Source organism: Patella vulgata, chromosome 6 (genome assembly GCF_932274485.2).
Source record: "Patella vulgata chromosome 6, xgPatVulg1.2, whole genome shotgun sequence".
NCBI lineage: Eukaryota > Metazoa > Mollusca > Gastropoda > Patellidae > Patella > Patella vulgata.
Window position 1 is genome coordinate 74,685,123 of NC_065884.2, and position 14,543 is coordinate 74,699,665.

Here is a 14,543-nt window from a genome sequence, read left to right on the forward strand (position 1 = left end):
AATTTACCCGGACAGCTTCTTATGCAATGAAATGGGGTTTAACGTCCGACTGTTCTGCTCCAACTGGGCTAATGATGACGTAGCCCCTTATGGGAAAACCACGCGGAAATCCCACTAGAAAAATATAAGCAATTGACATATGAGTTGCACGTGGGGTTTCGGGGTACCCATAGAATGCCCATGGGACGGTGCCCCCTTCAAAATAATAATAATAATAATGAGGTTTTATATAGCGTCTTCTCAATGTTGACGGGGGGGTTGGATGGCCGAATGGTTAGCACGTGCGTGCTGTATCATACGACCTGTCATTGAGTCAACTGGCGTGGTTTCGAATCCCCGGTTGTACGTGACAAGGAGTAAGGATGCCTGTCCATTCTCGTGGGTTTTCTCCGGGTCCTCCAGTTTCCTCCCACTGCTAAAGACCTGCGAATTATTGAAATAAAATTAAACCATATGTTAGTCCCGAAATGACCTAGTTTGAGTCGAGTGGACGTTAAACCCTATTTCTCTCTCTCTCTCTCTCTCTCTCTTCTCCATGTTGACACATGATCAAAACGCCTTTAGTAATGGCTCTACTGGTAAAACTGTCGAAACAGGTAAGTCTTTAGTGTGGATTTAAATTGATTAAAAGTTTGTTGATTCTTGATCAAACTTATGTGTCCGTGTTACTATTCGGGCTGCAGTATTAAGAACTTTCTGGATCTTGGCTAGAAGTGCTTGTGGGATTCCATAGAGTAAACGATTACAATAATCAATCCTTGATAAAAACATGATTTATAGTTGAATATAACCATCTACCATACTAGTAAATTACCATAAAAATATTACAGTAAGCTAAGAAAAATATACCTCACTGACAATTTATTCTTAATCTGGGTTGATATGGTCCAACTGTACCCATATCTTCTAGACAGGACTGATTCTTCTTCCATCAGAAAACCATCAGAATTTAGCGAGGGATTCTAAAAGTGCGAGAGACAGAGAGAGAGAGAGAGAGCGAGAGAGAGAGAGAGAGAGAGAGAGAGAGAGAGAGAGAGAGAGATGGGGTTTAACGTCCACTCGACACAAACTAGGTCATTTCAGGACTAACATAGGGTTTAATTTTATTTCCATAATTCGCTTGCGCTTAGGGGTCTTTAGTAGTGGGAGGAAACCGGAGGACCAGGGAAAAACCATGAAGTTGGACAGGTGACCCTACTCCTTGTCACGTACAACCGGGAAATCAATGACAGACTTTATGATACAGCGCGCACGTGCTCACCATTCAGCCATCCTCTCCCCACCCTAAAAGTGCGATACAATCATCCGGGCCGATGGCTTGTTGTGGGTTTATTAGGTAATTTGATTTATTCTTGAAATAAAAACACTAAGACTGTTTGTAGGGTAACATGTAATTTGGTCTAGAGTTGAAATTCAAACACCGGGGCAGTAAAACTGTTTATACCCCATCAATTTATTTATTACAATGGTTTGTTTACATCTGACAATGATATGTTCTCTAAGTAATATCTCAGAGGTTATTTCCCCTTGGTATTTAATAACCGATAATTCAACAGTCCTACAGCTTTATAAACCAGGGTGTGTAGGTTCCTTCTTCAGCTACAGGAAACTGAAAACAAAAATTGCTTCTATGTAACAACCAGTTTCAAAGAACCCGTTTCGATTCAAAAACTGAAAGCACTTAAGGATTTCCAAAAATTCTATGTAAGATCCCTTTTCTACGAACCTGTTTTCCGTTACGTCACAAACTGAACACCCTTAGTTAGGGCTTTTCCAGAATGGTTCCATGTTGCACTGGCAGCTTGTTAAGGATCCCTTGACAGTTGAAATCTAAATAGCGCCATAGTCTCATTGTTAGGGTTTTGCCAGAATGGTTCCATGTTGCAATGGCAGCATGTTAAAGGTCCATTGACAATTTCAAATCTAAATAGCACCGTAGTCTCATTGTTAGCAATTATTTTTTCAAATATATAGAATCAATGATTAAGCTTTTCAACTCAACTCAAATATAGAATCAATGAAGTAGATTTTCTACCCAGGATCTCTACTGTCAAAGAAATATATTTTAATTAGCCATGATGGAAAAATAAAACCCTTCATACTTGTTTAGTAAATTCATCTTGACATTCCATTCGTATTTTGTCTGGGGAAGCTGGACTATCCAGCCGGAAGTATCCACGTCTTCCAGTCTCGTGTCGAGCCGCCATTATGGCTGATTTGGTTGCTAGGAAGACTGAGACAGACAGTAACAATGGCGGTTCACCAATAGCCTACAATCAAAACAAAATAAAATATCCGATAATTTAATTTTCTATATACATATCCTCACTTTGCATAAACATAAAATTCTCTTTAACTAGTGAGACGACCATCTGCCAGTCTTTACCTAGACCTTGTCCAGTCCGCAATTGGGACACTGAAATAAAACATCCTCGTCATAACAGGGAAGGGGAACAATAAACCTTGGATTCAGGAGGATTGGTCGGTGTCCAGTAGCAAACATGGTCGGTATCAATATTCAAACATGGTCGGTATCAATATCAAAACATGGTCGTTATCAATATCCAAAACGTTAGAGAGAAAATTTGAGGTATATTACATGGGTTGTAACTGACTAAATTTGAGATATATTTTATGGATTGTAAGTTTATAATTATTGAACTGTTAATCTGAGATAATATGAGAAATTATTTCCACAGAATTAATTTATGTGATAAATATACACCCAAAGCGTAAACTTATGTACAGTCTCGTCAGATGAACCCAGTGGAAAGTGTTATTCGGTGTTCCAACACAGTTTGTTATTCCATATTTAATTAGCGGAAAATTTCCGTTTTTTTATATTCCCAGAAATTCTGTAGAGTTAATTATTTTCCTTTTTGTTTATTAATTAGTTATGTTAAGTTACTTATTCTCCCGCTATGGTTATTAATTAGTTAAGCTGAGTTAATTATTCTCCCGCTATGGTTATTAATTAGTTAAGCTGAGTTACTTATTCTCCCGCTATGGTTATTAATTAGTTAAGCTGAGTTAATTATTCTCCCGCTATGGTTATTAATTAGTTAAGTTGAGTTACTTATTTTCCCCGCTATGGTTATTAATTAGTTAAGTTGAGTTAATTATTCTCCCGCTATGGTTATTAATTAGTTAAGCTGAGTTACTTATTCTCCCGCTATGGTTATTAATTAGTTAAGCTGGGTTACTTATTCTCCCGCTATGATTATTAATTAGTTAAGCTGGGTTACTTATTCTCCCGCTATGGTTATTAATTAGTTAAGTTGAGTTACTTATTCTCCCGCTATGGTTATAAATAAGTTAAGTTGAGTTAATTATTCTCCCGCTATAATTATTAATTAGTTAAGTTGAGTTACTTATTCTCCCGCTATGGTTATTAATTAGTTAAGTTGAGTTACTTATTCTCCCGCTATGGTTATTAATTAGTTAAGTTAAGTTATATATTCTCCCGCTATGGTTATTAATTAGTTAAGTTAAGTTATATATTCTCCCGCTATGGTTATTAATTAGTTAAGTTGAGTTACTTATTCTCCCGCTATGGTTATTAATTAGTTAAGTTAAGTTATATATTCTCCCGCTATGGTTATTAATTAGTTAAGTTGAGTTAATTATTTTCCTGTTGAGTTACTTATTCTCCCGCTATGGTTATAAATAAGTTAAGTTGAGTTAATTAGTTTCCTGTTATGTTTATTAATTAGTTGCACTATAAAGAATGTGTAATTAATTAGTTGTACTATAAAGAATGTGTAATTAATTAGTTGTACTATAAAGAATGTGATATTAATTAGTTGCACTATAAAGAATGTGTAATTAATTACCTTTGATGAATAAACAGCTCTGTCATTTGGTTTTCCTTTCAATAGAGAAACATTGAATTGTTTAGGTATATTACTTATAGCTGGTAGTTTATAATTACCAGGTCCTTGTGTTAAAACCTGACCACTGGGTGAAATCTTGAAGTTTTCCAGCATATACAGACCATAACCCTACAAGAAAATAAAACAGAAATTTTAGTAGAATTTGTAAGGCAATCGAAGAATAAAATATGATTTAACGTCCTGTTTTCTGCATCAACCGGGATAATGAAGATGGTCATACACCAAACCTGGTGAAAGACTAAATGCTCCACATCCTGCACCACTGACAGTGCGAAATCCGATGAATTTTCTCGGCTAACTTTCTCGCGACTACAAGGTTAGCGAGCGAGCGCCTAAACCACCGGGATCGAACCCGCGATCACAAGGTTAGCGAGCCAACGCCTTACCAACCGATCCACCACAGCTCCTGATTTCCGAGACAATTCTATGTAAATCTAGCTTATGCCGATAATGTTCTCATATGTGACTAGTCCAGGCTAAATGCGACGGGTGACTAAAGAAAATTTGGGGAAAATTATCATATCACACAAAGCAAACAAAGAGAGCATTTTGTGCATTTCTGTTAGATATTCCTAGTTGTAATTTTAAAAAAAGGTCATTGACATACAGACACCACTCCCACAACACCATGTCTATTAACATACATACATCACGCCCGCAACACCATGCACATTGGCATACCACACGCCCACAACACCATGTCCATTAACATACACCACGCCCACAACACCATGTCCATTAACATACATACACCACACCCACAACACCATGTCTATTGACATACATATATACACCACGCCCATAACACCATGTCCATTAACATACATACACCACGCCCACTTACCATCATAAAAGCTCCCTCTATCTGTCCTATATCTATAGCAGGATTTAAACTTGTTCCAACATCAAATACAATATCTGTTCTTATAGCCTTTAAAATATATATAACTTTATATAATATCAGTTATTATAACCTATAAAATATAACAATGTACAATACCTATAAAATATATAGAGATACAGTAAGATATTATGTATATGTCTACACCAATTTCTTACTTTGCTTTTTTTAAAAAATGATAAACGTCCTAATTTTCTACACCAACCGGGCTACTGAAGGAGGGTTTAAAACATGTAGGTGCTATGAGGGAGCTGTGAATTCTGCCAATTGTATACACGGGGGAGGGGGGGGTGCTCAGGTTTTTCTTCCCATTCGAAGGACGAGACGCATTCCCTTGCCGAAACTCCCTAACACCACAGTCCAGGGGAACTTAAGACTTTTGTCGGCCAACTCACCATATTCACCGCACAAGAAGCCTAAATGGAATTTCCAACCAATGTATTGGATATTTAGAGCGCTGGACCAATTGTCCCAAATTGCCAACTTTAATTGTGGTAGGATGATCCTTGTATGGTTATCAAATAAGAGGAATCAGACATAATTTGGTCTAATTCTGTTCAGTTTTTAGAAAGATGTGAGAAATTGAAATCTGTCTAATATGTGTTAACCTTTACAGACAATAAAAACAACTGAACATGTCAGCAACCTTAAGTCGGGATATATTGGATATTGACCAACAAATACCGACCAGTGGATTCAACAGGTGAAGGGTAAACATACCATATCATCACCTGTTAAACAATCTATTTCAACAGGTAAAAGGTAAACATACCGTATGGTCACCTGTCAAACAATCAATTTCAACTTCAGAACATCCAGCACCATATGTATAATACATGAATTTATTCTCACTATTGGTGGCGGGATCAGGCCCAAGATCAGGTGCTCTGGAATCATGAGATGTAGTCATTAACGATGCTTAATCTCCTTGGAATCTAAACTGGGCCACGAGGCACATATTAATGTCATACGGATGTATATAACTGATTTTATTGTAATTTATAACCAATTATGGTCGTCGAAATATGTGTGCAGTCTAAATTGAATGAACAGATTTTTGTCATTCTTGAATAAATTGATATCTCTAAAACGTACTTATAAAACCCAGTTCTTGAATCAATTGATATCTATAAAACTTACTTATAAAATCCAGTTGCTGATAAACTAACACGATCTTCATAAGCCTTCTTTACCTATTTAAAATAAATATTACACAGACGTTTAAAAAGTGTCGAAGATTAAAAACCATGGAATCAACTGATCCTAGAAATATGATTATATAGACATAAAGTTATTGAAAAGTCTCGATTGATAAGTATGATTATATAGTCATAAAGTTATTGAATAGTCCTGATTGATAAATAATACAATAATGACAAAAATACAGACGTATGGTAACAATCGCAACTTTTATTTATACGTTACCTTGCGCCAAGCGAAGTATAAGGAGGATATTAAAATGGACTCTACCCTTCAGGTTTTTTCGGAGCTTGTCTCTTAATCCTTTCAAGATATCTTGATAAAACGTTATTATCATAGTAGTTGTGTCTTACAAGATATCTTGATAAAACGTTATTATGATAGTAGTTGTGTCTTACAAGATATCTTGATAAAACGTTATTATCATAGTAGTTGTGTCTTACAAGATATCTTGATAAAACGTTATTATCATAGTAGTTGTGTCTTACAAGATATCTTGATAAAACGTTATTATCATAGTAGTTGTGTCTTACAAGATATCTTGATAAAACGTTATTATCATAGTAGTTGTGTCTTACAAGATATCTTGATAAAACGTTATTATCATAGTAGTTGTGTCTTACAAGATATCTTGATAAAACGTTATTATCATAGTAGTTGTGTCTTACAAGATATCTTGATAAAACGTTATTATGATAGTAGTTGTGTCTTACAAGATATCTTGATAAAACACTCTTTTGATAGTAGTTGTGTCTTTTGCTAATAAGAAAATTCGCTCATTTAATGATATTTGTATTTCCATGGAAATAAATGTCTATAACCGAGTCTTGTTGTTTATCATTTAGAAGAATTAGATAAGTAAAGATAAATTAATTACTTACGACCGTTCTACTATCGTTTTACTTCATCAGTGATTGTAGAGAGGTGACTCATAGGTTTAATGCGATGGAACAGAGTTACTAAGACGAGTATGAAGGAACAAACGAGTATGAAGGAACAAACGACTGATGGAACAGGGTTACCAAGACAGTATGATAGGACAACCAACTGACGGAACAGGGTTACTAACACGAGTATGAAGGAACAACCGACCAATAAACGATATATTTATATTAATTCTTACCCAATCGTTCCACGACGAACCCTTTTCATTTTTATATGGTTCCAATCTTTTACTTAACGTCTCACAGGCAATCTGAAAAACAGAATTGGTGACGAGTTCTTAATCCTCCTAAGCACCATACAGTGTGCTATGAGGTAAATTTTGCCCTGACAGTGGCACTACGACCTACTCGTATTTCGCATTTTAACATGCTAGTAATGATATATACAGAACCTACGTTACTGTCAATCTGTCAACACAGGCACATATGAGTGGAACAAGTCATGCAATACATTGTTTCGACTACGTACGCCTGGGTTTTTCACTACTCTATGATTCTGCACGGCTATGTTTTTGAATACGTACGTCCGTTCATGATTCTGCACGGCTATGTTTTTGAATACGTACGCCATTGTTTTAACGTGGTGCTAACCTTTATTGCCATTCCATTAAGATCAGAACTGACACTTGCTGCTGAAGGTGGTGCATTAGGTACGATATTTGTAGAAGATTCACTGATATGGATTCTATCTGATGGTATACCAAGTGATGCACTAGCAACCTAAAACAAACAATAACACATAATACATTTATTATACTTTACTATTGTTAAATGAAGAAAACTTGATCATCCACATCCCCACACCCTTGGGTATGTTTCAAAACTTGATCATCCACATCCTAACACCCTTGGGTGTATTCCAGAAGTTATAGGAGATAGACAATACCTACGTTTAAATATATATTGAAAGGTTTAGGAGATACCCTCTGTAACAAAAATTAATAAAACCGAAAAATATGTTGTAATTGTAACCAGGAAAAATATGTTGTAATTGTAATCAGGCAAAGGTTGATGTGTGTATCATAAATATATCTTGAAGAGTTGATGAGATATGATCCGGAAATACGTCAAGCTCATTCAAAAATATTCGTCCTATAACTTCTTCCTTTGTGTGATATTAGACATGGAAACCTGGTTGTAAAATCCACTAAATATGTGAGTTTATTTTATATATTCAGATTATCACCATTAAAGGAGTTAAATCTCTAACTTAATATCATCTATAATTTTCGAAATCTAAAACATGAATTATAATTCAATATTGGTCCATTTCAATCAGTAATGATGTTGTTATCTTGCCGTAAAAAATAGAACCCTAGTATCCAGTATTTATGACCCAATGAGCATTTTAACATTGGTCCACGACGCCGTGTACCCTATGAACATAATGGTTTAGAGCGCCATTTGTAATGAACAAACAAAATATATCCCAGAATACCACGTAGAAGTAATTGAAAATGGCTGATTCACAAACGACAAAATAATAATTTAAAAAGAGGTGTAGAATGGACTAAGTTCAATATTTGGCTGTTCAATATGGACAAATCGAGAAATTTACCAAACATTATTGATTCAAAATTACAATTTTTATAAAAAAAAAAATGAAATGTTCATCACATTATGTACACTTATAAATATATGGTTTTAGACCCATTATCGTCTACTTTAAGGATCTAAAGAATAAAGGTATTCTATACGCCCTTTAAAATTACTACCATTACAATTCAAATTTCGATTACGTCTACAACAATACTATAGTTTCCAGATCATGAACTGTTAAGACATAACACTTCGCAGATGAGTGACCTAAGTGAGTAATATTCTGAATTCTGTGCCTTATCCAAATTTTTGCCTCCGTTAATGCTTTGGACATGTTCCATATACCGTCCCTATCCTGTTTTATCAAGACAAATCAACTGTCCACAAGAGACGAAGCGAATGGGGTGCCCATCAGCACCACAGGGTAAAGACAATTTCTTTTTTTTAAAAATTCACTTTTATGAGTAAAAGCAAGATTTACCTGTATCATGATTTACCCGTATCATTTACTTGTATCATCATTTACCCGTATCATTTACCTGTATCAATTATCTGTATCATCATTTACCTGTATCATCATTTACCTGTATCATCATTTACCTGTATCATCATTTACCTGTATATATTACCTGTACCTTTTTAAAATACAGACCCTGTCCCACAAACAAAACTTACCTGTATCATTTTAATATGAAGACCCTGTCCCACAAACAAAACTTACCTGTATCATTTTAATATGAAGACCTTGTCCCATTTCCACTCCTCCATGTGATAATAAAACAGATCCATCAGTATAAACATTCACCAGGGCACCTGCCTAAATATATATAACATGATATATAAACCAGGGCACCTGCCTAAATATATTTAACATGATATATAAACATTCACCAGGGCACCTGCCTAAATACAGATCCATCAGTATAAACATTCACCAGGGCACCTGCCTGAATATATATAACATGATATATAAACATTCACCAGGGCACCTGCCTAAATATATTTAACATGATATATAAACATTCACCAGGGCACCTGCCTAAATACCGATTATCAATATATATTAACATCACCCGTATATAAAATAAAACATGTTTTATAGGAATTAAAATAGGGTTTAACCTTATATATTTCACCTTTAATGGGACTAATGATGGTGCTAATAAACCAGCCTAAATTTTGTGGAATTCCAGATGTCAAGATTACACTAGTACTTAATGCATATAATAACCCCTGATATTGGTTGTAACATAACTTTAATTAAAGCCATATTCCTGTAACAATGGGACAAGACTTAGTCTTATCAAAGGAAATGAAGGGGGCGGGGTATGGTTTATACTTGCACCCGACTTAAAATTACCCAGTGTTTTAAACTAGTTTATATATAGCTGTCTCAAACGTTATTTCCATAAAACCAGTCGCATTAATACTAAATATAAACTAATTGTATTAAATTCTTACTTGGTTCAATTGTATCACTTCAAATGAAATGCCATATTTTAACGGAACTATGGAAATTCCCCTCTTTCTCCATCGATTGTCCCTGGAAATGAAAATGTGTTTGCTATGATATATAAATTCCTACAGTTTGAAAGGGTTTTGTAAATGGAGAATTTAACCAGACAGTGGCTTATCCACCTTCTCTGTACATGTGTTGTATAAGGATTTTGTAATGTAGAATTTACTCGGACGTTGGCTTATCCACCTTCTCTTTTTCGATGTCCAGCTGTCGATGGGTCTTTTAGGTGCACGCCAAGGTATACGTTACTTATCAGCCCTCCGGATGGACAAGGTACATTTTCTTGTCAGAATCACATGAGTGGAGAATGCTTGAGAAACCTCGAAGGTTCTTTTCAGCTCAAGTCAGAATGCGACCACAGGACATTCTAAGCAAGGGGTCAGTCCTCCACCACTTTGAAATGAATAATGGTTTTATAAGTAGGAGCAATTTGCCCCCTATTTGGAACCCTCTCCGGGACCAACAGTAGACTCATCAGTATACCCCCGTTTGGGTAAACATATGCAGGACCAACAGTGGAATCATTGAATTACCCATGGTTGGGAACCCTACAGTTGGAACATCAGCAGGCTCGCCAATATAACCCCGATCAGACGCCCTGGTTTGGAACCCAATCTCCAGGACCAACAGTGGATTCGCCAACCTACCCCTGGTTAGGAAATCCATCTCTATGACAAAAAGCAGACTCTCCAATTTACCCTCGGCTAGGAACACCATCTTCAGGACCACCAGTAGACACACAAATTTACCTTCGGTTGGGAACCGTATCGCACCGACCATCAGCCGAGTCACCAACAGTCACCTGTGGAAACTTAGCTATTTAGTTTTCGAACGATGGTTAAGTATGTAATCCTAACTTTTATAATGAATAAATTGATTTACCTGTTAAACTGGTCGACTTGTGTTTTCCTGTTGTAATAATCACTCTGGTTTAAACATTCTTCCCAACATGACTGAATATTACAATCTTTTATAATCTGGTTGACATGTGTTCTATCTCCTACTTTATAAAAATTCATTTCTCGAACCTAGAAAACATGCGATATAACATTCTATTTCAAATAAAAAAAACCCAAATAGGTGAGCATTTTTATTTTAGATATATAAAGCCTTTACTAATAGATCGATCATTTTTATTTTAGATATATAAAACCTTTACTAATAGATCGATCATTAATAAACAGAAATGATATTCCACAGAATTGTGTTATTGATTCAACATAAGGAATTTTTTAAAGGAAAATTAACCGTACCTTTGTGGGTTCGGCTCCCAACTGATCTATGACATGCTGTAAAACAGTTTCTATAATAAACATGGCCTGTATACTACCAGCAGCTCTCATGGCAGTATTAGATCTAATATTAGTTTTACACAGATGACCTGTCACACGGAAGTTGGGGATCTTATAAGCATTATCACATTTTATCATAATGGCGCCCATAATCTGAAATAACCAAACAGGCATCAATAATTACGTTAATAATCAAATTGTATGTACACAAAACTATCTTTTTCATCCCATTTAGTATTTGACAAGTCGAACGGTAAGCGCTCTGGCCTGGACTCCTGACTAGATATATCCTGCACTCTTCACCAGAACATAGGTGATATGAGTCGAACGGTGACCAGCCTGCACCCTTGACTTGATATATCCTGTACTCTTCCCTAGAATAGCTCCTGGGTTCGAATCCGAAGGTGGACCAAGAAGAATCCTATTTATTAGGGCTAGCGCTTAAAGGCTTGACAAGTGCTGCTTATTGACGTTCTTCGTTATACATTTGTTCAGTGCTTATGTTGAGATTTAACCTATCGCCCAAATCCTTACACATAACCCTAACCCTTGTTAGATTACATACTCACGGCAAAGGATACATCCATCGAATTACCACAATTAGCATAAATATTTAAATCTAAACTAGTAATACGTCCTTCACTGGAAAAACCAACCTGAAATATAAATTAGACTAGAATAACCAGTGTGATATATAAACTACTATCACACGATGTTACCAGTATGTATTCTAGGTCAGTATTCAAAGATAATTCAAATGAACTTGTAATTCAGCGAGTGAGGTGCTAGTTCATTAATCAGAAATTCCAGAATTCCATCCCTATATTTGTCAAGGATGTAGAATCTAGTCGGGTCTTTGTTCCATCCCTATATTTGTCAAGGATGTAGGATCTAGTCGGGTCTTTGTAATTTATATTAAAATTATCAATACTAAAACAAACTTTATATTTGACTGTAACAGGATGTCTGGTCCCAGTTATCACCATATCTTCATTTCGTTCTAAACAACATCTCATTGGTAGATTATATCTACAATAAAAAACATAATGTCATCTACAACATCAACCAACATCAGTCATTGACTGTAGGACCATTGATCTACAACATCAACCAACATCAGTCATTGACTGTAGGACCATTGATCTACAACATCAACCAACATTAGTCATTGACTGTAGGACCACTGATCTACAACATCAACCAACATCAGACATTGACTGTAGGACCATTGATCTACAACAGCAACCAACAGCAGTCATTGACTGATCTACAACATCAACTAACAGCAACCATTGACTGTGTGGGTACAGACATACATGTAGGACTATGTTTAGAGTTTCAATAATTAAAGGAGTTTAAACTTATTTAAAATACTGATATCTATCCACATTAAATAACATTTATGTTGTTGGGCTAGGTGAAAACGCCCCTTTATACAGAAACTTACTTTTTGGCGGCTACAGCTGCCATTAAGGCTATTGGTATGCTCTGTACTTCCTTTCCACCAAATCCGCCTCCTAGAATAAATGCAAATGTAACGTGGTTTAAATTCCATTTATACATTCTGGGCCAGTGAAGACGAGGGAAATTTTGCCCGACAGCGCTGTTACGGCCTATCTTATTTCGAATACCAACTGTCAAGTGTTCTTTTAAGTGTACGTAATTGTTTAAGCGGGGCCTCGGTTCTTCATTCCATCCAAACGACTAGTTACTGTCCTTGTTAGGTCCTGCACCACTTTCTCAATCAACATCGAGATCGAGCCCCGCATATGTCTTTGATTACGGGGTCCAGAAATGTTATCAAAGACCCTTGGTTGGGAACTAGTGGTCTTTTTTGAAACACGCTTTCCGTATTTTGTCGTGGGGATGAGAACATTTGTTAAAACACATACCTAGTCTTTTTACAACACATTTAACTTTATTGAACGGTATATCAAGTGTTTTAGCCACAGTTTCCTAAATATAAATATAAAATATATGAGTATATTGTACAATGTATAAATGTTATAATACAATGTATAAATATTATTATACAATGTATAAATGTTATCAAACAATGTATCAATATGAAATATATGATAGTGGGAACTAAACTATAAACAAGAGATCCCTAAAATTTATTAATGTTTTTTTTCATAAACACCGAAAAATCTATTAATTTTATTTAATATACATTAGTGTCCTAAATTTATGAATGGTTTTTTTTTTTTGGGGGGGGGGGGGAATTTATTATCAAGCCATCTATTTTTGTTATCAAACAATCTATTAATGGTATCAAAAAAGACATTAATGTTATCAAACAAGATATTCATACTATAGTAATGTAAAGACAGTACAAATGAGTTTAATGGGTTTAAGCACGGACAATTGTTTATAATATGAAGACAGAAAGACTTACTTGAATTCCTCCTGGAAATTGACCGGCTGAGAACAGATCCATTTCATCTCTTTCTTTAGGTACAGCTATAGATGATTGGGTCTCCAGATAGAAATGTTCCTGAGCTCCCATATAAACTTCTCCTTCTAGAACTTGTTCACATTCTTCAAATCCTTTATTTACATCCCCAGAATGGTAAATAGGGGATTTACTGAAATACGAATTATTCTCAATGGCGTCCTGAAAGTCAAATCAATGTAAAATATTATAAACAGCCCCTGTCTGTATACAGGTTATATATACTAATGTCCAAAAGAAAGTATACACACTAAAAATAAACGAATAACCCGCTGACAGATCGATATTCAACCATCCCCACGGTGTCATTCAACCCTGAACCCACCCAGTTCCACGGTGTCGCTCAACCAACCCACCCAGTTTCTATCCACGGTGTCATTCAACTCCCCAACCCAGTTCCGCGGGTTATCTGTTTGGACGCATCTGCAATGGTCCATTAATGCTTAATTCTAAAAGGACAGCTTTATGGACTTTGTATACAGATTTAACCTGATTTTTCAATAATTTGCTTGTAGATATGGGGAAACCGGAAGACCCAGAGAAAAACCACGAGGTTAGGCACCACCCCTCCTCAGCACCTACTCCATGTCAAAGCGAACACATTTAAATTGTAGCAAACCGGATTACACAAAGTTCATTTTAGAAAGAAGCATATAATGACATGGTGGTGTTGAAGATTCTGAATAACATAGTGGTGTTGGTGTAAATCTGTCCATGATATATTTACCTGTATAGTAAGTATTACTGGTAAATCTTTATAGGGTATTTACCTGTATAGTAAGTATAGCTGGTAAATCTTG

General features: G+C 35.7%; 1 protein-coding gene across 2 annotated transcripts; it reads right to left on the bottom strand.

The window, feature by feature from the left end:
* Positions 1-1,384: 1,384 nt before the first annotated feature.
* LOC126824863 (xanthine dehydrogenase/oxidase) lies at positions 1,385-14,477 on the bottom strand. Of its 2 annotated transcripts, XM_056101920.1 has the most exons (18): positions 14,471-14,477; positions 13,687-13,905; positions 13,181-13,244; positions 12,736-12,805; positions 12,230-12,317; positions 11,858-11,944; positions 11,250-11,441; positions 10,879-11,024; positions 9,939-10,020; positions 9,199-9,294; positions 7,530-7,658; positions 7,118-7,189; positions 5,935-5,987; positions 5,567-5,681; positions 4,738-4,824; positions 3,834-4,001; positions 2,103-2,270; positions 1,385-1,609 (listed from the first exon to the last, which is right to left on the bottom strand). In XM_056101920.1, the coding sequence occupies exons 2-18, from the start codon at positions 13,795-13,797 to the stop codon at positions 1,559-1,561; spliced, it is 1,779 nt and encodes a 592-aa protein (XP_055957895.1). In that variant the 5' UTR covers positions 13,798-13,905; positions 14,471-14,477; the 3' UTR covers positions 1,385-1,558. The 2 variants fall into 2 exon arrangements, with proteins under 2 accessions (XP_055957895.1, XP_050410229.1); XM_050554272.1 differs by lacking the exons at positions 9,199-9,294; positions 9,939-10,020; positions 10,879-11,024; ... (5 more) ...; positions 13,687-13,905; positions 14,471-14,477 and adding an exon at positions 9,153-9,178.
* Positions 14,478-14,543: the final 66 nt, after the last annotated feature.